The 22921-nt window shown below is 40.3% G+C and overlaps 4 protein-coding genes across 5 annotated transcripts; 3 read left to right on the top strand and 1 right to left on the bottom strand.

Moving 5' to 3' along the window:
- Positions 1–540: 540 nt before the first annotated feature.
- Positions 541–6825, bottom strand: mastl (microtubule associated serine/threonine kinase-like). The gene is made up of 12 exons (XM_026180052.1): positions 6309–6825; positions 6086–6223; positions 5865–6004; positions 5686–5774; positions 5489–5595; positions 5205–5364; positions 4691–4839; positions 3485–4555; positions 3003–3144; positions 1812–1925; positions 1599–1700; positions 541–1247 (listed from the first exon to the last, which is right to left on the bottom strand). The coding sequence occupies exons 1-12, from the start codon at positions 6477–6479 to the stop codon at positions 1090–1092; spliced, it is 2541 nt and encodes an 846-aa protein (XP_026035837.1). The 5' UTR covers positions 6480–6825; the 3' UTR covers positions 541–1089.
- Positions 6826–6974: 149 nt separating this feature from the next.
- Positions 6975–16959, top strand: LOC113029275 (ATP-dependent zinc metalloprotease YME1L1-like). 2 transcript variants are annotated; one of them, XM_026180054.1, is made up of 18 exons: positions 6975–7231; positions 7796–7915; positions 10162–10330; positions 10428–10529; positions 11074–11183; positions 11997–12147; positions 12269–12352; positions 12772–12945; positions 13072–13224; positions 13311–13443; positions 13532–13594; positions 13878–13990; positions 14179–14334; positions 14464–14615; positions 14706–14832; positions 15328–15401; positions 15909–15995; positions 16085–16959. In XM_026180054.1, exons 1-18 carry the CDS (start codon positions 7196–7198, stop codon positions 16253–16255), a joined length of 2175 nt encoding a protein of 724 aa, XP_026035839.1. In that variant the 5' UTR covers positions 6975–7195; the 3' UTR covers positions 16256–16959. The 2 variants fall into 2 exon arrangements, with proteins under 2 accessions (XP_026035839.1, XP_026035838.1); XM_026180053.1 differs by having other exon boundaries at positions 12269–12376.
- Positions 16960–17787: 828 nt separating this feature from the next.
- Positions 17788–19474, top strand: LOC113028817 (putative uncharacterized protein encoded by LINC00614). The gene is made up of 3 exons (XM_026179267.1): positions 17788–17868; positions 17987–18140; positions 19237–19474. The coding sequence occupies exons 1-3, from the start codon at positions 17811–17813 to the stop codon at positions 19472–19474; spliced, it is 450 nt and encodes a 149-aa protein (XP_026035052.1). The 5' UTR covers positions 17788–17810.
- A 207-nt stretch (positions 19475–19681) lies between these two features.
- LOC113028816 (phenolphthiocerol synthesis polyketide synthase type I Pks15/1-like) lies at positions 19682–22015 on the top strand. The gene is made up of 4 exons (XM_026179266.1): positions 19682–19967; positions 20058–20960; positions 21090–21957; positions 22002–22015. The coding sequence occupies exons 1-4, from the start codon at positions 19797–19799 to the stop codon at positions 22013–22015; spliced, it is 1956 nt and encodes a 651-aa protein (XP_026035051.1). The 5' UTR covers positions 19682–19796.
- Positions 22016–22921: the final 906 nt, after the last annotated feature.

Below are 22921 nucleotides of genomic sequence, written 5' to 3'. Positions count from 1 at the left end.
TAAGTGGTTACTTGAGACCTCACAATAAATCTACTATAGCCAGCAACAACTGCCTACACACTGTGCCCACTACACCAGCAGCAGTTGTGGGCCTGAGGATTTCATCCCAAATACCTAAGAGCACTCGGAGTACAAGTGGTTCGCAGGTCGAGCTTTGGATGGGCCTCCCCAGACCATCACTGAACTGGTCATGTTAGATGATTAACGTTCACCTGACTCTTCAACATCTGTCAAATATAGTCAGTGTGACCCTGCTCTCATCTGTGAAGAGAACAGGGTGCAAGTGACGGATCTTTTAGTTCTGAGTGTACATGTAGATGAGCAGTAGGGTGGCAGACCACCTCACAAAAGGCAGCAGATACCAGTCCTGTTGCTGGGTTTATACCACTTTATGGCCTGGTCCAGCCCACCTTGTGTAACTGCTCATCTCCTTGTATTCCCTTCACATTTAATTTCTTTAAGAAGTGTATAGTTGAGATTTTTCTCCAAATAAAATTCTGCAAAAATACTCAAAGCACACATCTTGTTACAAACAGGTTTTATTTCTTTTTTCCTCAGAATTAAGATAAAATTGTGCATGTAGCAAGAATTAACCAGTAGTGTGGAAAACTGAGCGGATACAACAATCAAAATTAGAAACATTACATAAAAGAAGTCCTGCTGGGATAAAGTAACAGTCTTGTCTTGAAACAACGCTACACTAAATTTACACAGTATATAAGACATTATTTATGAATATGTTTTTCTTCAACACTGAAACATGACATTTGTACCAGTACAGCAGAAAATGGAGCATATTAACTTTAACATCCTCACAACAAAATCAAGCACCAGATAAAGGGATGCCTTGCTAGTAGAGTAATGCAACGCAGTAGTGCTAACATTAAAAAGATATTTCTTGTAGCTAAGTGGCCCTTTTTGATTGCGCAAATGTAAAATGTTTTCTTTAAAAACAATATTACAACAGCGAACGGAAAAGCCACCCTAATCCACATCTTCACCTCGCATTTACTTGCAGAAATCCAAGGTAATGGTCTGAAGTGTTTAAAAATCACTCTCGCATCATACATTCGAGCGAGAGAACAACTTCTAAAGACTGAAGCCGGACACGGCAATGTGCTGAGCATTGTTTCTCGCATCAAAGTAAGAGGTGTCGGTTTCGTCGTCTGGTTGAGGTATGAAAGGCATCGGCTGGTTCTGCAGGTTGTCCCAGTCCAGGCCGTGAAACAGGGGGTGGCACTTCAGTTCTAATGGAAAATATAGGCAAATGACAAACAGCAAAACACACAACAGCCCATTTCTTCTTCTTCTTTTGTTTTTGAGAACATAGGTCCAAATTAACTTCCAACTTCTAAAGTCGGTATAAGTATTTTATGTTAAGTTAATCAGTTCTAAAATGGGGTGAATTTTCTGTATTTACATTACATTTTTCCTTATTTATTCATGTTTAAAAAATATAATAATTTGTATTTTTATTGATGTCTTTATTTCTGTTTGGATGACAAATACTGTTGAAATTTTCACTTCATGGGATAGTTATTTATAAAGCCAGTTGTTTCTTTCTCTTTTGGTCTTTTATTTTGAAAGGTGGTCTCTACCTTTTAAGCCAGCGCGCTTTGTCATGTCCATGGTCAGCAGGATTTCAATGGCATTCCTGGAGTCTACAGATAACTCCTCCTCCCCCTCAGGCCAGGGTATATCTACAATAGTTGATAGTAACGTAGGCGTGTTGGTAATCGAGAAGAAGCTTAATGAGTTACATATTTTAGATGGTTTTGTGTTTGAGGGTTGGAAGAGAAGAGCAAACCCACCTCTGTTCAGAATATTCTGGAAGACCAGCTGGGGCGTCTCGTCATTGAATGGCGGCACACCTGTGAGGAACTCGAAAAGACACACACCAAGCGCCCACCAATCCACCATGAAGTCTGCCCGGGTAGACGACGACGACAACAACAACAAAAGAAGAAGGAATAGTCACATTTTTGTACAGCCGTGGGCCTCAAACGCCTCACTTTTCCCTGTGATTTCTGTTAGAGTGCACACTAACTGCACCGCAGTGGCAAAAGCAGGGACTACGTTAGATACTGAGTACTGGGGAAGAAAACATTCTTTCATTCTCACATACAAAAACCTAAAAACAAATCATTAGGATTGGTTTGTATTAAAATTTGATGTCAATTAAAACAGGCAGAGTTAATTGAGGGTAAAAGAAACAGGGTGCCTGCAAACGTTGTGCTTCTCAAGACTTATTTTTTAGTTCTCGATAGCTGCACAGACTTAAAACCATGATTACAGTTATAAGTCTCTACTACTGAGCGAATAAGACAATAGATAAATAAATCCATGTCACAGAAGTCAAATAGCAGCGATCAAGCTACAAAATGGCATTGTGCAACTGCCAGGCGACACTGCCCTCAATGTGTTAACATTTGAATTAATAACAGCATGGCAGATCAATAAGTTATTATTAGATGATATTTTGTGTGATGCCAGTGCCACTGTGCATTGACAGTGTGTCAGAATTGCTCAAATTCTATAGATTTATAAGAACAAAAAGAAGAAAATCTTTTTTTGCCAAATTAAAAGCACATCAGCCACAGCTAATCTGATTCCCCTGCTGGCACAATGGTGTTAAAAGAGACTTGAAAGACCCAATGCTTTAACCTTTAGAATCACACACTTGAACCACCATCCCTTTCCCCTTTAATTAGGCCCACAGTTTGTTCACCGATCCAAAGGGCAGAAACAGCGGGGAAAGGGAAACGGGGCAGGAATCCGCTCACTTCCTACAGCGTATTAGCAGGACGGGGAACATGCAAGCTCGCTTGCAAAGAAACATTAATGTTAAAAACTTACCACACTGACCACTTCCTGAAACTAAAAGAGAGTGCCTGTCACAAGAGCTACAATGTCAAGAAAACTATTCAGTTAAAACAAGACTGAGACTGACTGACTTTGGCTTTGTCATCGTTACAGAACTTTTGAAGATTTCTCTCTCTTACCATGTGGTTTTCCCAGAAGAAGCTCTGGAGCCAAATAGTCAGGGGTTCCTAAAATTGGTACTCTCTCAACAGGCAGTGCTCCCCTTCGGACACTCTTTGGAGTCCTGTAAGGGGTATGAGAGGTCGACATGGGCTGAGGAGTCTGAGGAAACAAAAGCATTAATTTCATTAATATGTACATAATGTATTGAATCATAAATGTAACCTGTGACTGCCAAACTTTATTAAAGTGGTTGTCATTGTCAGATATGTAGAAGATCTTCGAACTTCAGTTAAAGAGGGGCAACCAATTAGAAGAAAGTCAACTTAAAGTCAGAGGACAGGAAGTTGATAAGATAAAAAAGCAATTGATTTAAATTGTGAGACAAGCAAAATTACTCTAGTTGAGCACAAAAATAAAAGTACTGTCTTAACAATGAGAGCATCAGGTTGCGTTTCTGGGGCTATGCAGACTGCTGTATTCCTCGTCCTTCCGTGCCTACCTGATAGAGAGAACCACTGGAGCTGGGTCTCTTCTGCACTGGTGTTGCAGCTCCAGATGCGACGTTATAAGAAGCCGTTGTGGACACGTCCATAGCTTCCACAGATCCAATGCTAAGTCGGGACACCCCAGACACGTTGGACCGATTAATGGAGCTACAATAACTACGGAAGGCCACGACATTTCGCGGCTTGAGGAATAAAGGGGACTCCGCATCACTGCAAGCGAGCTCGGGAAGTCGGTTCGCAAAGAAACCGCGAGATTCATCTCTCTCCAGAAAATGACCAAGTTTAGGTGTTTCAACAGTGGCCACAGGAGTTTTTGGTAGTGATGCAGTATAGAAGGAGTCTTTACTTTCTTTGTCCTCCTCTGGTGATAATGAATTCCTGTGTTTGACAGGCTCAGTTGGCTGGAGGGATGGATGGCTGTCTATAGTGAAAGACATTTCGTGCATAGACCCGTCAGAGTCCATGCTCAGGTTCCTACAAATGTCACTTGTCCCAGGAAGTGGTGACGTGAAACTCGTGTGTGACAGGTCTTTGGCTCCACCTTCAAATATATCCTCCACCGGCTCTTCCAGTTCATAAAACAGACTTTTGGCTACAGCAACGGGACTGGAGCGCTTCGGCACCCGCTCTTCAGTTGCCTCGATCCCTTCAGTGGAGACCATGAAGTCGCCTATTTTGATGGTGGAAAATGTTCCAGTCAAGCCAGTGTGAAACCTCTCAGTCTCCACAGGAATCTCATAGAACCTCTTGTAGTCTGTGTTTCTCTTTTTGGCTCGGATCTCTGGCGTCCCTGGACTTCTTTGTAAATCTGAAAATGTTCTCTTCACAGATGAGGGAACTGCTAATTGACAAACATTCTCCTGAGCTGTGGAGACAGACTCCTGGTTGTTCGTATGGGATTTATTTTCTACAAGATGAGCTTCATTTGACTTTTTTGATTGACTGCAAGAGGCCTTATCAGAAAAGCAAAAAGTGTCCCGTTTTGTGGGCGGACTGTCCTCTTTGGGCACCTTCAACTCAGATCGCCCTCTCCCGTTCTGGTCATTCATGTGTTCATTCTCTTTCTGAAGAAAAAAAAAGTCACAATATGGAATGAAATGTGAGTGAGACACTTTATGAACAGGAAACTCCAAGCCAAAAAACTTTATTGGTCTTTAATTACACATGGATAAAAATAAGAATTAAGAAAATCCACTTACCTCCTCACACTCCCACAGTGGACTGGTGCCACCGTCAGTGTCAGTAGTGCTGCCTGCACTCATCGTCTGAAACCTGCTCCTGGTCTTCATCAATGTGGGAGTCAGATTTTTTGTCAAATTATGAGGACTAAACACGCTGCTCTTTGGTCCTATCAGATAAAATTTAGAAGAAAAAAACTGAATAAAGGCGAAATTAGCATACATTTTCATTATCTGCATAACTCGTCTTTCCACGTGAACAAAGAATGACAAAATGCCAAGAGGATAGCTCTTGGCTGTCTACTACAGCCTGACAGCATCAGCTAATAATGACCTATCACTTAAAAATCTGCGTCATATGCTTTCATGTTGTAACTTCATGGTATATTGATAACCATTTTGTTACCAACTTTAAAGCATGTATTTAACGGGAACCCTTAATATTTCCCCTTTTTAGTAAAATTTCTAACATAATGTAGGCAAAAAGAAAATAAATAAATCAACCCCCCAAAATAAAATGTCCTTGATGACATACTCAGTTTCCAAGGGTAGCGAGCAGGTGAAGACAGGCGATCTATTTTCTTCATTACAGGAGAATCAAGAGATTTATTCCTTGGTTTTATTTTGCCGCACGACATGGGACTGGACACCACAGTAGCGCTGCAGTGACGCTTGCCTTCTGCTGCTGGTGTATTCTGTGTTTAACAGAATAAAGGAAAAAATAGGAATTATGTAACACACACACACACACACACACACACACACAAAACAACACATCTGATTGTTTTCCTGCATGTGAAGTTATTTGAATTCACTTACAAATCCAAGGGAGCTGATTAAAGAGAGGACTTGGCCTGGCGTGCGGGAATAATCCTTCTTGGGTTTAGCCAAAGATGGGGTAGTGAGGATATCCATAAGACTCAGCTCTAATATAGAAAGCACAGAGGTAAAGGAACTATTAATAATATTTCTAAAGGTGATGGTTACAATGTGCAAAAGCTGCTGGGAAGTCAAACCTCTGTCCAGCTTGACTTTAGAAAGGCCAAAATCTGTTAGTTTAATGTGGCCTTCGTTGGATATGAGCATGTTGTCTGGCTTCAGATCTCTGGGAAAAAAATTGTTACAGTTCAAAAATGCATATTGACGTCGATCAAATTGAATGAAAGTGCAAGATTTGCATGCACTGTAAAAGTACCTGTGAATTATACCATGACGATGGAGATAGTCTAAAGCCAGTGCGACCTCTGAGATGTATTTTACAGCCATATCCTGGTCAAAATAGCCATAGATATGAAGGAGAGATTTGACATCTCCACCAATGAGGTATTCCATTACCTGTAAGCATAAACAATGACTTAATAAACGGGGTCATTAACATGTTTAACGCGAGTCTATTTTTTCATCTCTGGGCGTTACCAGATAGATCTTGGTGGCTGTTTGAAGGGAGTAAAACAGGTGAACCACGAAGGGACTTTTGCTCAAAGCGAGGGCATCTCGCTCTGCCTTCAGCTGGTTTGTCATGTTTTTATCCACCATATCGGCTTTCTTCATCACCTATGAGGCAGAAGAAATGTGCATTTAAGTAGGCTAGATCTCCCTTTAATGATTTAGAATAAGCACAGGTTAAAAACCCACTAACCTTAATGGCATATAAGCGTGCGTTGCAGTTCTTACGTGCAAGGTAGACCTTGCCAAAAGCCCCGCGGCTGATGGGCTTCAGCACGACGAAATCGTTGATAGACGGCGGTTTAGGGTGATGACCTACAGATTTCACGTCGGCGCACGAGCGATGCTCTTCCTCTGCGTCCATTATTTAACTGCTTTAAAATGAGGGTTACGTCTGTGTACGCCAGCCAGCTCAAAGTAAACAACACGCACTTGCAAAAGAACGGATTCTCTGGTTTGTTTTGAAATTTTGAATTCCGCAGATCTTTCACGGGGACCCCACTTAGTTGTCCAAGAAAGCGCCTGCGTGAAAAAGAACAACCTGTACTTGAACAACCTGTGTAGTGTAATTAGACGCTAGTTAATTTTGGCCGTCTAATTACAATTAAAACAATTATTTACCAGAAATCCATTATTTTGGAAACTGTTTTTAAATTTTGATCAGGCACTCACGAGCAGACCAAAATGAGAAGAACGTGAAAATTAAATAGAAAAATTAATAATAACTGCTACGCTTTTTTTTTACTGTAAGGCACCTGATGCAAGTGAAGATTTATTTTGTCATTTCTATGCATTATAAATTAATTTTAATGAGTTCAATGAAACAATCGCAATGATGCAAGCATCACCCGGTAGTAGTTCTTCTTTACGTCATTTTGTAGTCCGTTTGACCTCAGATGCCGGGGGATCCATTTGGCGTTGTTAGCTGAAAAAAAAGTTGTGTAACTGTTGAAAGTTGTGTAACAAGGAAAACCAAAAGGACGCCCCTTTCGGGAGGACGCATTCATTTGGGTTATATAGAGGGTCTGTCCTTACAAACCAGCCCTCCAAAGTCCGTTTTTGTAGCATCCATCGGCAAAAATGTTTTCGCTGTCTTCGTCATTTCAACCACAGCAGGTAAGCCGACTAGATAGCGGTTTATTGACTTGGCTAGCTCATGTGTGTTCTTCTCGGAGTGAATTTAGTCTTTAGTTGTAAGTTAGTGTTTATTTTAGGACTGTTATGGGAGTTATATCGACATGTAGCTCTGCTGCCTGTTGCTTATTTGACCCCCTTTTCCCCTTTAGCTCGCCTAGTGTTAGCAAGAACATTACTCTAGAATAAGCCTATGCTTACGTCACGCTGTCACCCTGTGTCGGTGCGGAGACGAGCGTGATATGTGAGGTTTCGGTCGTGACTTTACCCAGAGATACGTGAAGGAAAATTTAGGTTAATTTAAACAAAGTATTTGAAAAAAATCATTCAAAGAGTAGAGGTTACGTAACTCGTCTGCCGTATGTGGGCCAAACCACTCTATGTGCAGAATAAAACTGACATAACAGTCCTGACCACGCTGTCTCCGCCTGGAAGTCTCATTTAAAAACAAAAAACAAGTAGAATGGGAAACGTTAAATGTACATGCAGAAAATGTGAGGTGCTATGAGAGTGTTTTAAGCTACTGCTGTTCTTGTGTCTTCCCAGATGATAGTGCCTCTCAGCCAGCTCATCAATGCCCTCCACTCTCTGAAGAATTCAGCCACAGCTTCAATCCAGGCTCTTCACAAAGACTTCAGTCCAGAGCACAGTTCATTTCTGAGAGAGGTGAGCTCCATCTCCTGAGGATAGTAGCTGATGGTGACATAGTACATGTTTTGTTAAAGTGGACTATCTGAGGTAAACCACAGATCTGTTGATGGCGACTTTATGGAAGTATGTTTATGAGTAAACTATTGAACTACTCTTAACACTAAAAGTCTTGGTTACCAAAATTGGAAAAAGAAAACCCTCATCATCCTCGTTAGAGATTTTACCTGTTTGGGACTCTTCTCTGGCTCTGCATTAGACAGGTTTTCCTCATATTTATCTGACTGGGCTTTCTCTGTTAGGTTGAATATATTCTTCTCCTTTAACACTGTTTCTCTAACCTGTGAGCTGCAAGGCTTAATCCTGGGTCCATTATTGCCTTTCGTTCTACATTCTTCCTTTAGCTGGCATTATTAGATTTGTTTTTTTCTGAAAACCTTCATCATTTTCATGCCAGTAAAATGCATATACAGCTGAATTTCAAGCCTTATCAGCTGGATAGATTGTCCAACCTAACTGAATGTTTATCCGGATAAGTTACTGGATCTCCAGTAATTACTTTGCTATGTATTCCAAAAACACAGAGGCTGTGATTATAGTTCATTGTGTTGCTTATCTGCTAAGTCCAGTCTTCATAATCTTGGTGTTATATTTGATTCCTCTCTGGGCTTTGACTCACATGCAACATCTACTTTGACGTACCTGTTTTGTTTTTTAAATTTAAGGAGTATTTCTAAATTGCAAGGTATAGTTTTCTCAGATGAACTTGAGAAAATGTTATGACTGATATATCCTAGTAAGCAAGCTTGTGTTACTCCTGTTTTATACTCCTTACATTTGTTCTCAGTTTATTTTAGAATAAAGAGCACTATCTAAACTTCTTCTTAAACACGCTCTTGCTCACAGTCTGAGATCCTAGGCTCAGAATTTGTTGGTTGTTCCTCAGGTGAGATTGAAGACTGGAGGCTATTGCATTTTTATTGTGACTATTTCTCATTTTTATTTATTTTTCTGTGTCATCTTTACTTATGTACTTACTTACTTTTAAGTGATCAGTTGCTCCATAGAGTAGGGCAGGGCAATATGGCCAAAAGTATTTATCACGATATGATAATATATGTCGTGTCCAAATTCATGGGCTGCATCCTCCTGAGGACCCGGCCTTCGCAGTCTACGTGGGCCAGGTCCTCAGAAGGTCGGGTAGGCCGGAAGTAAACGGCCGTGAAATTGGACGGTCCAGCCTTCAGATCTGCATCACTGCTGTCTCGGTGGAGTTTAATAAACTCGGCCGTCTGCTCCTTGCTATCTAAAATATAACAGGACACTGGCGTAAATTCTCGACTGTCTCATACTTCTGTTTAATAAGTTTTCTGTTTAATCAGTTTTCTGTTTGACGTTTAGTCAGCTGTGTAAAAACCAAGGAGGAACCCACCCGGGGGATTAATAAAGTTTTATTTTATCTAATCTAATCTAATAACTTTAATCTCAGCCAAACCGATTTACTCACGAACAAACAAAACACTGAAAAAAGCCCAACAATAACATTTTTAGGTTGTCTAAGTGACTTATATATTACGTTTAACCCGAGCAGCGAAAGTCCGCGGTGATCTGAAAATGATGTGCCGGGAGTTGTGCCGTTCTCGGCCGCATCAGTAACCCTCGAGCTCCCGGCTAGCTGTCGAGCTGGTGGGTAGCAGACGTCTCCGAAAACGTCGAAGCACTTTTGCAAATATGCGATATCTTGATAAACCGAGCAGATATTTTATGTTTACACAGCTACTTTCTCGCCTGAAAATATGTTAAAAGTTTATTTTGTGACCCAGAAAGATTAGTAAGAGTAATTTTAAAACTTAGTAGCGGCCGCCATTGTTGAAAACTGGAGTTTGGCTGGGCCGCGCTATGAATTCTGGGATATGGTAGGCCATGAAGGACACACCCAACCCATCCTTCAAATTCGGGGAAAAGGAGGACTCATTTGTCGGCTGCATTCGGAGGAGTCTACGAATTTGGACAGCCTTCGGCGCGTCGCTGTGACGTAATCGGTCTACAAATGCGGCCTCAGGAGGATGCAGCTCATGAATTTGGACACGACCATAATATGTGAACAAAGGCACTGCGCACCTGCGTTTACCCATATTCTATCGCGATATTTCATTTTCTTATTATTGCCTAACATTATACTGGTATTACCGTGAACAGTATGATATGGCCCAGCCCTACCTTAGAGTTGTAGATGACCTACCTTTGCTGTCCTTCACTTAAAGCCCAGTGTGAGTCTGAAGGATCTGGGTCTGTCCGAGCTCAGGGCGAGTCAGCTGGACGAGCTCGTCAGCAGGTTACTGCCTACACCGGGACCAGAAGAGCCTCCCGCTGTTCCTTCGATATGGAGAACGAGCCACGTTTCTGCAGACAGCTTCTTTCACAACAAGCACGGTGAGCATCTCAGTCGAGCTTTATTTATTTAACCAGATGTTTTAATGTGAAACAGACCTTGAGATTTTTTTCTCTTTTTGTACGATTTGTCTCACAGGGTTCTCACACAGGAATTTGGGGCTTTTTGGCTCACGATTATTCCACAGACAATACCACAGCCCACTAAGACAAGCTTGCTCAGAACTACAGTTTTTGCCTGGTAAGAAGCTGACGTTATACAAACTTAGTGGCATTAAAGCCCCTTTCAGGCATGCACTCCTTTCCATTTATCTGAAGGCACCTGAGCTTTTTTGGCCTCATGCCTGAGTGAAAAGTCAAAACACAATCTTACAATTTATACAGGTCCAATATATATGTTCTGTATATGCTCTTCGTTACGTTGCTTAGCTCTCAAAAAGCAGTCTTGGTTCAGGCCTTCAATAGCAGTAAGACGGAAAAAGCAATTTGGGGCTATCAATGGCTCCACTGGATGGCTTTCACTGTCCTTAACACTCAGTTTCACTTTACAACAAACAGGTTCTGTTTGTTATGAGTTGGTCTTCACAGCAGGGCCTGAGCTAAAGACACTGGCAATGATTACATTTTCAAAAGTGTAGTTACATGCGATTAGAGCACAGCTAGACTTACTTATGATAAACAGCTGTCATTTTAACAGACTGAAGAAGCCAGAAATCTTATATACCCCATGTCTGAAAAAGGTTAAAGATACTTGACATATAGTCACATGTTTTCTGTCTGTGTAGTATGGGTCCAAAGTCGCGGTTTCAAGACACTTCGATCAAGGACCAGACGGGCGGAGTCTGGTTATGACGGTCCCGTGGAATCTGAAGCCTACACTCCAGGCTTCATGAAGGTATGCCACCACACGACTGATGTATCTGTTACACTGTTATGAATACAGACTGTTGGTTAATCCAACATAAATTCTGTATTTACTGAATAAGCATTATTTCTCGGACACTGCACAGTTAGTTATGCAGTTAGAATGAACAACATACCGTAGTTTTCGGGTCATAAGCTGCTACTTTTTCCCCACACTGTGAACACTGCGGCTTATACTGACGTGCGGCTAATGCATATTTTCTTTCATGCGGCCAAAAATATTTTGCCTGGTAACAGTAGACCAATAAAATTGATAAGTAGTATATATACGGTATTTATTTTTACCGGTTGTTAAGAGATGTTGTAATGTTGTTTTTGCACTGTTCTGTAAAAAAAAACATAAGCAACGTAATTTGTGTGTTACCGATACGTACGTATACTTAAAATTAGCCATGTTACAGGCGCTGTTCGAGGAAAAAAAGCATTTGCAGTATGTATTTTTGTATGTTATCATAACGTCTATGTTACCTTATGGAATAAATTAATTAAACGTTAAAAATCCTCACGTGTAATATTTCTGTGTAAATATCTCATATTACAAGTGCAACGCATACGGCTTAAAATCCGGTGCGGCCTGTACAAGTACAAAATTGATTTTCTTTCTAAAATTAGAGCATGCGGCTTTTAATCAGGTGCACTCTGTAGTCCGGGATTTACGGCACTTTGACCCTTTAGCTCGTTCTACAACTTGACCAAGTCGTTGCAGATTTTGAGTTGCTATTTGAAGCACACATTTAAAAGAGGGGGGAAAGCAGATTTACATGTCTACTTTTTTCCCTCTCAGGGATTGCTCTTGAAAGAAAAAGGAGTCGAGGCGCAGTCTTTGGACCAAGTGATACAACAAAAAAACCTTCCAGAAAACCAGCAGGAGGCTTTCAAGACGGGTTTCACTGAGGGGTTCATGAGGTCTCAAGCTTTGACTCAGAGAACACAAGGCATGTGGTCCAGACAAAGACACAGTTACCTGTTTTTCATTATAACAGTTGGTGGCAGTGCTGAGCTGAGTACAAAGATGAAGATTGGCTGATTTGTTTTTTTGTCTGTTATGTTTTACAGACTCACTGAGGAGAACCAGGTTGATCCTCTTGGTCCTCCTCCTCATTGGTATTTATGGCCTCTCAAGAACCCCGTTTCTCTCCGGTAAAGGCCCCTTTTCTGATGCTGGTTTGTTTCAGTCTTCATTCTTTAAGCTTTCAAATTAAATCGTAATCCTATATGCACACTGCCTGCTGATTTACACCTTCCAAGGGTGCAAAAGCATTAGAAAAGAAGTGTTTCACTTAATGTTCACCAGATTTTCAGCTTAAATATTCATATATATATTTATGTATTTATTACAATAATGTACTAGTGCGCATGTAGGGTTTGACAGATTATTTTAGTGCATGATACTGTGCTTTAACATATAAATATCTATGCAAACTATTTTTTATTTCATTACTGTGTTCGTGCTTTATGAATAACTGGTAGAAAATAAATGTGTGCTGCAGGAAGCAGCTGTTTCTGTCAGACATTGCAAATATGTATTTATTGAACTGATTATTTTGGGGATCTCGTAGTGAGGTTCCGCACCACATCCGGTCTTGACTCTGCAGTCGACCCCATCCAGATGAAGAATGTGACATTTGAGCATGTCAAAGGAGTGGAGGAGGCAAAGAGTGAACTGCAAGATGTTGTTGAGTTTCTGAAAAACCCACAGAAATTTACCGTTTTGGGTGGAAAGCTGCCAAAAGGTATCGATGCTGCTAATTCTTTTCATCACTTTTTACTGATCATTAAGAAAATTCAGTGAATTGAATAGGGTGGGGTTTTTTTGTTTTTGTTTTTTTTCTTATGCGTTTCTGTTTGGGTCTCCTCAGGGATCCTGCTTGTTGGTCCCCCAGGCACAGGAAAGACTCTGTTGGCACGAGCCGTGGCCGGAGAGGCCGATGTTCCTTTTTACTACGCCTCCGGATCAGAGTTTGATGAGATGTTTGTGGGCGTTGGTGCGAGCCGAATCAGGAACCTTTTCAGTAAGCTTACTGGATGTGAGAAATTTTAGTTACACTTAAAATTGTATTTTAAAAACGAATATAACCTCTATTTTTGTGTTTTGCAGAAGAGGCAAAAGCCAATGCTCCTTGTGTCATCTTCATTGATGAGCTGGACAGCGTAGGTGGAAAGAGAATAGAGTCCCCTATGCATCCTTACTCCAGACAAACCATCAACCAGCTGCTGGCTGAAATGGATGGGTCAGTGTTAGTTAAACTGAATAGAGTGATAAGTGGTGTAGATACCTTAAATTTACAGTTGCTAATGTTTCGTTTTGCTCTTTTACAGATTTAAACCAAATGAAGGAGTCATTGTTATTGGTGCTACAAACTTTGCTGAAGCGTTGGATAAGTATGTAAACATTTAGGATGAAATGCTTTTTATGTATGCCATAAACATGTTAAGTTTTTTGTAAAGTGACAGTAAAATTAAACCATTTTTTAGCATTTACTATCAGAGGTAGTTATTGTGCAGTTATGCAGCTTCTGATGAAACACATTCGTTTTACAGATATTAGTAAGACGTTTTGAGTGTCATTTTGCGATCGTTTTAAGTAGTATTTGTTCTCCTAAATAAAACTTCAACAGAATAAACTTCTGTGTACTAATTATTGCTGCTTTGCATCACTCTTTAGCGCTCTGGTTCGACCAGGAAGGTTTGACATGCAGGTGACGGTCCCTCGCCCTGATGTGAAAGGCCGCACAGAGATTCTCAACTGGTACCTCTCAAAGATCAAAGTAGACCCAGGTAGGTCTGGGTGTAAAGTATTCAACAATATTAAGGATATCTCCAACTACCTTTAGATCTCATCCTTTTTTTCTCCTATTGTCCTTCTCTGCTGGAGCTAAGCCTGAGAGGAAACCTGTGTTTGCCATTTTTCTAAATGACACCATTGTCTTTGATCACCTTTACAAACACTGTTTGTTCTTTCCCAGCCATTGATGCAGAGATTATTGCCCGAGGCACAGTGGGCTTCTCGGGGGCAGAGCTCGAGAACCTGGTCAACCAGGCAGCCCTGAAGGCAGCAGTGGACGGGAAAGAGATGGTCACAATGAAGGACCTGGAGTTCGCTAAGGACAAGATCCTCATGGGTAAATGAGTGATCACGGTGCAGCCCACAGCACTACATTTCACATTACACTGATCACCTGTACATTATTAAGTGAGGAGACAGGAACACCATCATGATTATTTCTTTATGTTTCCATTTCACATTTCAGGCCCTGAGAGGCGGAGTGTTGAAATTGACAAGAAGAATAAGACCATTACCGCATACCACGAGTCCGGCCATGCCATTGTTGCCTATTACACCAAAGATGCAATGCCCATCAATAAGGCTACTATCATGCCTCGAGGACCAACTCTGGGCCATGTGAGCTTTTGTTACAGTTTTGCAGTATTGTACGTATTTCTGCTGGGGGGTTTTTTGGGGTTTTTTTTGATAAACCGTGCCGTGTTTTAGGTGTCGATGCTTCCAGAGAATGACCGCTGGAGCGAGACACGAGCCCAGCTGCTGGCTCAGATGGACGTCAGCATGGGCGGCCGAGTAGCAGAGGAGCTCATCTTTGGGAACGATAACATCACCACAGGTACGAAACACAGAGGGACTGATTGGTAGGACATGATTCATAAATATAAAATGCTTGAGCTATGAATAGTATTTTATGATTATAACATTTAAAGGTTTATCAGATTAACACCTGATTTTTGGTCAGAGGGCCCGGTGGCGCCAGTGTCCTGCAGCCTCGCCTCTGTCAGTGCGCCCCAGGGCAGCTGTGGCTACAATGTAGCTTGCCATCGCCAGTGCGTGAATGTGTGTGTGAATGGTTGGATGACTGAATGTAGTGTAAAGCGCTTTGGGGTCCATGGGGATTAAGTAAAGCACTATACAAATACAGGCCATTTACCATTTAACACCCTGGGATTTTTCTTTTTTCCAAGTATAAATACACTTATTTGTGTGCTTTTATCAACATAAGAAAATAAATTTGTGTGGTTTGAAGAAGTTCTTATAAATTACTAGTCTCTAGACTTACGCTCTGATTGTTTGGAAGATGACAAAAAAACGTTGTTAACCATTTCAGGTGCCTCCAGCGACTTTGATGGTGCAACCAAAATCGCAAAATTGATGGTGACCAGATTCGGCATGAGTGACAAGGTGAGAATTTAGACTTGTGTGGCAGATGATCCCTGTGTGGGTTTTTTTTTTTTTGTTTTTTTTTTTTGTTTGTTTTGTTGTCTGTTTTTTGTTCCAATCAGCATTTAAGGACTTAGCAGTGCTGATCTGGGCTTTAACTGTACATACTGCTGCAGACGTACGTCTTTATTTACAGTAAGATACAAGTTATGAAGCCATACACAACAATTGTCCTCAGTCAATTTATGTCAGCCAAACTTTGTTATATTAAAAGCAAACACAGTAGCACATCTACAGCTACTGTATTGAATGAATTAATCTTGAAGTTAATACAAATCTGTAATAGAAGAAGAAGAGGGGAGTGGACCTAAAAACTGCAGTCTCTAACATTACTGTGTCATTGGGTGTAATTACACACAGCTCAGTGAAAAGCCCTTTGTAACTCGCTTTACAGTAATCACTAGCTACAAGTGGTCGATGCATGAGTAGACCCATTGTTCATTCATCTTGGTTATGTGTTTGTTACAGCTAGGTGTCATGACCTATGGAGACATTTCAAAGCAAAGCCCCGAAACACAAGCAGCCATTGAGCAGGAAGTCAGAGCTTTACTAAAGGTGAGCAAAATATGTGTCATTTAAAAATAATAATTAGAATTTTTTTCTATTCTATTTCTCAAAATGTTTTTTCTCTCTCTTTTATTTAGGACTCATATGAACGTGCTAAGGATATCCTCAAGACTTACAGTAAGGAGCACAAGAAGCTGGCTGATGCCCTCCTAACATATGAAACTCTGGACGCCAAAGAGATCCAGATGGTGCTGGAGGGCAAATCACTGGACCACTATAGACCTCAGCAGCAGCAGCAGGCGTTGTAGACTCATACATATATATGCACAACTGTGCAATCAAGCACAGGCCTTTGGGAGGCCTTGTTTTGTTTGTATCCCTTTTATTGTCAATGTGAAGATGACACTGAAACAATCATCAACGCTTTGATACGTCTCATCATTTACTTTCCTTCAGTGATTTGTAAATCATCTCAGTTTAACTGTGTGAAAATAACTATTTGTTCTCCCCAAAAAGTCACAAAGATGGTTTCATTCAGGGCATTTTTTTCTTTCTCAGCTCTCACAGGGAGAGAAAAACAAAACCTCAGCAGCGGTTTATGCACCAAGGTCATATTTCGTCTCATATGAATTTGTTTGCCGTCAGATTTTTCTCACATATTTGTACTAACCAGTGATCACAATGGGACCTTAAAGTACCTTAAGCTGGAAAGTACCTTTTGGCTATGACCAGGCACAGGTGCTACTGCTGTTCATTGTTGAACTCTTCAGGTTAGAGGTTTTCTTTTTTCTTTTTTTCTTTTTTTTTTTAATATGCTTGCATTTACCATATACATATCTATTTTCCTTTGTTCTTATTTATTGAAGTGCCCAAAGGTAAGACCAGCTGTAGCTGATAAATGAGAAGTTGTGTATATACTGTAAGCTTGTAAAAGAAATGCATTGGTGCTTCTGTTTGTGTCTTTAGATTAAAGCCTTCATAAAGCTCAAATAAAGATTCCTCTTACAAATCAGCCCTGATTCTTCTTTTGGGGTTTGTTTGTTTGTTTTGTGGTTCTTAAAACAAGTTGTAGCATTAACACATCATCACCTTATAAAACTGATAAAAAGGCCTTAGTTAATTATTAATATATACAACAAATAATATCTAATATATGTCTCTACATTGCTTAGAATTCAATATAATTCAGGTAGCAGAGTTTATTGAAGCCTTTTCCACTGTTATCTGTCATAGCTGAAAACAGTGGAAATTAACCTCAATCAAAATATTCGTAAGAGCTAGAATACTAAACCAATCAGCTGAAAGACTGTAAAGTACTCCAAAGAACTGATGGGAATTTCAGGTCAATATTAGTGATGGTTTATAGATTTTAAATAGTGCTTTAAACCATTAAGTATGTGTGATATCACAGTGAAATTGACAAATGTTTACAGCACCTTGTTGAATCTAGACTAAAGTGGCTGATGAGTGTATTTTCTAATGTTACACAGTGTCAAAGAACATCATGCTTTTGGAAATGCAGACAAAATGACAAATCAGATTATTTAATCTACTGAGTGGCACATTTCTAACATTGCATCTTCTGTTGGCCAGTTAACAGGAGCAAAGGCTTAATTATGGCTGCGGTTAAATTACCTTCAACCTGCCATTAGTGTCTTAAGTTCCAGGTGACTCTGGGGGAGAGGCTAAGAGACTAAGACACTGTCCTATTGTTTCATCTATTTAAAAAGGCTGGTGCAACACTACTAGTTCTGACCAAAAGCAGCAACCAGTGCGAAACATTTACTATGAAGAAACTTGAAATTTCATTTTGTGTTTTCAAAAAAGCTCTCAGAGCAATCTTATGATTGCCCCAAAGGAACAATGGAGGACGCTGATGATGACATAGCTGTTATTGGGATTGGATGCAATTTTCCCGGAGGTACAACCTCATTTTGACACCATTTAAAGCAATACTGAATATCTGCATTTTTTTTTCTCCAAAGGTCGAAATTCTAAGATATTGTATACTCAGGTTGTTGTGATACTTTATATTTTAGGTGAGGGGGTGGACAGTTTCTGGAGGGTTCTGTTGGAGGGAAAGAGCTGTGTGGTGGATATTCCAGCTGAAAGGTTTGACACCACTCTTTGGTATGATGCAGAAGGTAACAAACCTGGGAAGATACAGACAACCAAAGCAGCTCTAATAGAAGGGTGAGTTTAAAAATGTTTTAACCACTCTTAATAAATGGCAAACTCATTGTTAATTTGTTATTAAGTTGTTAACGAAAAAAAAAATAATTGAAACTGAAATGTTAGTATTCTTATTGATGTTGTTGCTTTTAGTTTGTTGGCAGTCAGTAATTACAATGTAATAAAATTATTAGACTGTTTATTCACAATTAATTGGTTAATTACTAATCATTTGTAAGCTTTGATGTAACATTTATGAGTTTACGTTGTAAACTAATGGCTAGTTGGCTTGTAATTTAAAATGTTATGTGTTATGTTTATATTCATATTTACAATGTTCATAATATAATAATTCATAACAAGCATTATAAACATTATATTATTTTATTCATATATTTTATATATTTTTTATTGTGCTTTTATCTTATATTGTTATATTATGTTTAGATGAGATCATAAAGCTGCAGCTTATAGTTATGATACATCGTTAAATTGTTAAATGTACCAAATTTATTGATTACAATTTGTAAACCTTAAAGGACAATTATGAAGTTTAACCTGGTGGGTGTAAAACTTTGTATTTTCTGGATGGGAAACAACTCATGGTTGTCCTTTGAGTTTGTATGACCTGAGTGCCTCCTTGCCTGCTAGTTAACAATTAACACACTTAAAAGCTGCTGTGTGGTGCACAGCCCTCAGAGTAAAGGACAGAAATAGGCTTAATCTAAGCCTTTCAGGACAAAAAAAAAGTGGATACAGTTGAAGTTAGTAATGGCCTGTTTTTGACTTGTTTTGTTTTTGGTTTAACACAATGACAAAAATGTTTGGTAAAGGTCAACAAAAACATAATACAGTAACATTAATAAAATTTGTATGCAACAACAGCTTTGCATCAGAATGTAAATGGAAGTGTCTGTTGTTAGCTATGACACAATACAGGATTTGTAAAGTATTGTGTATAACACAAACTACTAACAAAGTGACATAAATTACAAATGACCAGTGATTAGTAAACTGTATTATTTCTTTGTTACCTACAAGATATAAAAGTTTAATTAAGTTATTTTTTTCTTTGAAATTTTTGAATTATGATGGATCTACTTATTTTATATTCTAGGTTTAATGAGTTTGATTACAAGTTTTTTGGTATTACTGAATCGGAGGCTGACTTCATGGACCCTCAGCAGAAACTTCTGCTGCAGTGTACCTACAGGGCATTAGAAGATGCAGGAATAGCTATGGAAAGCATCAGTGGAACCAGAACTGGTGTCTACATAGGTACTCTTGCTATCATCTATGATACATTAAAAATCCTTAGCAATTTTAAAAATCCAGCAATTTTAAGTCTGTTTTGATTGTGACTGTGCTGCTGCAGGTCTTATGAACAGGGATTATGAGATGCTCAGAAATAATAGCCCTGGCACAATAACCCACTACAATGGCACTGGGACGGCCATGAGTCTTGCAGCCAACAGGATTTCCTTCACCTTCAATCTGACTGGCCCTTCTTTTGCCATCGACAGCGCCTGCTCATCATCTTTGGTGGCTCTTCATGTAGCCAGCCAGGCTATAAAGCATGGTAATATACTTATGCTTGGCTGCCAAAAAAATAAACTATTGGATGATGTATACAAATTAATTATTTAACGACCTTTCTTTCAACCAGGAGACTGTGAAATGGCACTATGTGGAGGAGTTAGCTGTATAATTGAGCCGAAGGTATTTGTTGCCCTCAAACAGGCAAGCATGATCTCACCTGAAGGAACAAGCAAACCTTTTTCTGCCCATGCAGATGGCTATGGCAGGGGAGAGGGCTGTGGTGTAGTACTTCTCAAGCATTTGAAACATGTAGGTTGATGATTTGATCTTTAGTGTCAAGTAGTTTTATATAATTGAGATACTATCCAGTCTTCTAATGATGTGACTTTCTTTGTCAAGGCTTTAAGAGACTGCAACAAAATATGGGGTGTTATCAGCAAGACAGCAGTCAATCAAGATGGGCACTCCGTCACTCCAATCACCAAACCCTCCATGGTTCAGCAAGAGGAGCTGCTGAGAAGAATCTACTCTAACTCCGACATCATGAACGTTCAATATATAGAGGCACATGGGACAGGAACCCTTGTTGGAGACCCAATAGAAGCGGGAAGCATCTCGAATGTCATTGCTAAACCCACTCGTTCTGAGACACTTCTGATTGGGTCTCTAAAGGGCAACATTGGACACACAGAATCTGCAGCTGGAGTGGCTGGACTCATTAAGGTACTGCTAATGATGAAGTACAGCACTATTGTTCCCTCAGTTTTCTACTCTGAAGATAGTTCAAGTATAGATGTAAAAGCCTTGAATCTGAGTATTCCAACTAAATCTGTTAGGTGGGAGACAAATGGGCCAATGGGAAGGGTGGCTGGGATCAACAGCTTTGGGTTTGGAGGTACAAATGCACATGTAATTGTAAGACAGTATACAAATGCTACAGTTCCCTCTCCAACACCGAAAGACTGTACAAAAGTCTTTGTCATATCTGCAGCGTCTGAGAAATCATTAAGCCTGTCCATCAGTGACACCCATGAAAGACTTTGCAGGAACCAGTCAGTTGATTTGCAGGCACTCTCATACACCTCAGCGTGCAGAAGAAGTCATTACAAACACAAATATAGGAAGGCCTTCCTAATATCTTCTCTCTCAGATTTAGAACACCAGTTAATGTCTGCACTGAAGGCTAAGGTTCAGGCAGTAAGGTCTAACATCCAGGTAGTCTTTGTGTTCTGTGGAAATGGGATTGCCTACAAGGGGATGTGCAGGCAGCTAATGAGTAAGCTTCCTGTTTTCAGTGATAAGGTGAGAGAAATTGAGACTCTCTTCCAGAGTCATGGATCTTTCAGCATGAGTAGATGGCTTTCTAGTGAGCATGATAACAATGATTTCAATGAGCCAAATGTTGTGCAACCTCTTCTATTTGCGATTCAGGTCAGCATTGCTACTCTTTTGAAACACTGGGGTATTAAACCTGATGCCGTGCTTGGCCACTCAGTTGGAGAGGTTGCTGCTGCTCACTGCTCAGGTCTCTTGTCTCTGGACAATGCTGTCAAGGTGTTGTACCACCGTAGTACTCTCCAGGGCAAAGTCAAAGGAGGGAAAATGCTCGTGGTTGGCAATGTGGCTGTAGATAAGGTATTAAAAATTCTTCCGAACTTTACTGGGAAAATTAGTGTAGCTGCTTTTAACAGCCATCAGTCCTGCACTCTGTCAGGAGATGCTGATGCCATAGACACCCTCCATGAGAGGCTGAAGAGCATCTTTAAAGATGAAACTCTCTTCCTTCATGTCTTAGATGTTCCAGCAGCCTACCATAGCCGCATGATGGATCCAGTATTAGAGGACATTAAGAGAAGAATAGATGTTTTAGATACCAACAACATAGAGTGCAAACTGTTTTCAACAGTGACTGGAGACAAATGTTCAGATGGTGATTTCAGCTCAGGCACATACTGGGCCAAGAACATCCGAGAGCCTGTTTTATTTGAACAAACGCTCCGTGCTGCCATCAAAGACAAGTCGACGAGGGGAAATGTGGTCTTTGTGGAGATTGGACCTCGTAGGGCTCTCCACAGGAACATATGTGAGACCCTGGGCAATGATACCGTAGTTCTTCCCACCGCAAACCCTGATAAGGATTATGGCACAATCCTCTCAACAGTGGCAAAGCTATTTGAACTTGGCATGAATGTGGACTGGCATAAGCTACACAGGGGTTTGGAGACATTGCCCACAGCTCTTCCAGTCTATCAGTTTGACAACACAAAGAAAGACCTGAATTTTGAATCCGTGCGGAAAGGTGATGAGCATTCTTCCTTTACTCCCCATACACTCATATCCCAGATAAAGAGGGATAACAAAGAGTTCATGAGCAACCTCTCTTCAGAGACCGTGCCATACCTTTGGGAGCATAAAAACAACAGCATTTCCATTGTGCCGGGTTCATTTTATGTCGAACTAGCTTTTGCCTCTGTGATGGCAAGTTTTAAGCCACGTAAAACTATTACCCAGCTCCATCTCAGTGTTAGATTTGAAAGTGTGTTAACACTCAACTCACACTCTCAACAACTGAAAGTGAGAGTAGAACATGGAGAGAAGGAGGGCTCATTTGCAATACAGTCCTCTAATGCAACGCATGCCTCTGGAAGGTACACATATCAAGATATCAAGCCATTGTTAGAGGAATCAAACATTTGTCCTCGAATGATCTTCCAACGGTGCAAGTTGGTTTGGACGAGAAATGAGATCTATTCAATTCTTTCTCAAGCAGGATTTGAGTATGGCCCTCTTTTCAAACAGCTTGATGATGTGCATTTTGGGGATGAATTCAAGGAAGCTGTGATGGAAATTCAAGTCCCTGGTGATCTTCTGAAACATCTTCATGACTATTTTATTCATCCTGTGCTGCTTGACTATTTTCTGCAAATGACTGCTATGTTAGCAATGGGACAGCTAACAGTCAAGCAGGGATTCCCTTCAGGTATTACAGATATAGTCATATCAGCACCACTGCAGGAAGAAATGATTATGTACTTGCGAGCAACTCAAGAAACTCCTGACTATACTGATGTGTGCGGTTGCTTTTCCACAAGAGAGGGCAACGTATTAGTGGAACTTAAGGGGGTCAGGATTTCATTCGTGGGCTGCAGCTCAAATGTTTCCCAGTCACTGTTCTTCCAAAATGAAGCAGTTGCTGTTGAAGAAGAATTGCAAAATGGCAAAATAAGAGCAATTGTTTTTGAAGATAACCTCTGTATTGCTAA

Source organism: Astatotilapia calliptera, chromosome 9 (genome assembly GCF_900246225.1).
Source record: "Astatotilapia calliptera chromosome 9, fAstCal1.2, whole genome shotgun sequence".
NCBI classification, from domain to species: Eukaryota; Metazoa; Chordata; class Actinopteri; order Cichliformes; family Cichlidae; genus Astatotilapia; species Astatotilapia calliptera.
The sequence above is the reverse complement of the archived record's forward strand: the minus strand, read 5'-3'. Positions and strand labels throughout refer to the sequence as shown.

What these genes read in the sequence shown, in the direction of transcription:
- mastl (XM_026180052.1), bottom strand. Translation starts at nt 6,479, where the DNA reads ATGGACGCAGAGGAAGAGCATCGCTCGTGCGCCGACGTGAAATCTGTA. An exon ending in CGTCATGGTATAATTCACAG is followed by an intron (nt 5,775 to 5,864) that starts GTACTTTTACAG and finishes TTTTTTTCCCAG; the next exon opens with AGATCTGAAGCCAGACAACA. An exon ending in TCGCTACCCTTGGAAACTGA is followed by an intron (nt 4,840 to 5,204) that starts GTATGTCATCAA and finishes TTTATCTGATAG; the next exon opens with GACCAAAGAGCAGCGTGTTT.
- LOC113029275 (XM_026180053.1), top strand. Translation starts at nt 7,196, where the DNA reads ATGTTTTCGCTGTCTTCGTCATTTCAACCACAGCAG. An exon ending in ACAGTTCATTTCTGAGAGAG is followed by an intron (nt 7,916 to 10,161) that starts GTGAGCTCCATC and finishes CTTCACTTAAAG; the next exon opens with CCCAGTGTGAGTCTGAAGGA. An exon ending in CTTCTTTCACAACAAGCACG is followed by an intron (nt 10,331 to 10,427) that starts GTGAGCATCTCA and finishes TTTGTCTCACAG; the next exon opens with GGTTCTCACACAGGAATTTG.
- LOC113028817 (XM_026179267.1), top strand. Translation starts at nt 17,811, where the DNA reads ATGGAGGACGCTGATGATGACATAGCTGTTATTGGGATTGGATGCAAT. An exon ending in TGGATGCAATTTTCCCGGAG is followed by an intron (nt 17,869 to 17,986) that starts GTACAACCTCAT and finishes TTTATATTTTAG; the next exon opens with GTGAGGGGGTGGACAGTTTC. An exon ending in AAAGCAGCTCTAATAGAAGG is followed by an intron (nt 18,141 to 19,236) that starts GTGAGTTTAAAA and finishes TTTATATTCTAG; the next exon opens with GTTTAATGAGTTTGATTACA.
- LOC113028816 (XM_026179266.1), top strand. Translation starts at nt 19,797, where the DNA reads ATGGCACTATGTGGAGGAGTTAGCTGTATAATTGAGCCGAAGGTATTT. An exon ending in TTCTCAAGCATTTGAAACAT is followed by an intron (nt 19,968 to 20,057) that starts GTAGGTTGATGA and finishes TTCTTTGTCAAG; the next exon opens with GCTTTAAGAGACTGCAACAA. An exon ending in TTCCTGTTTTCAGTGATAAG is followed by an intron (nt 20,961 to 21,089) that starts GTGAGAGAAATT and finishes TTTGCGATTCAG; the next exon opens with GTCAGCATTGCTACTCTTTT.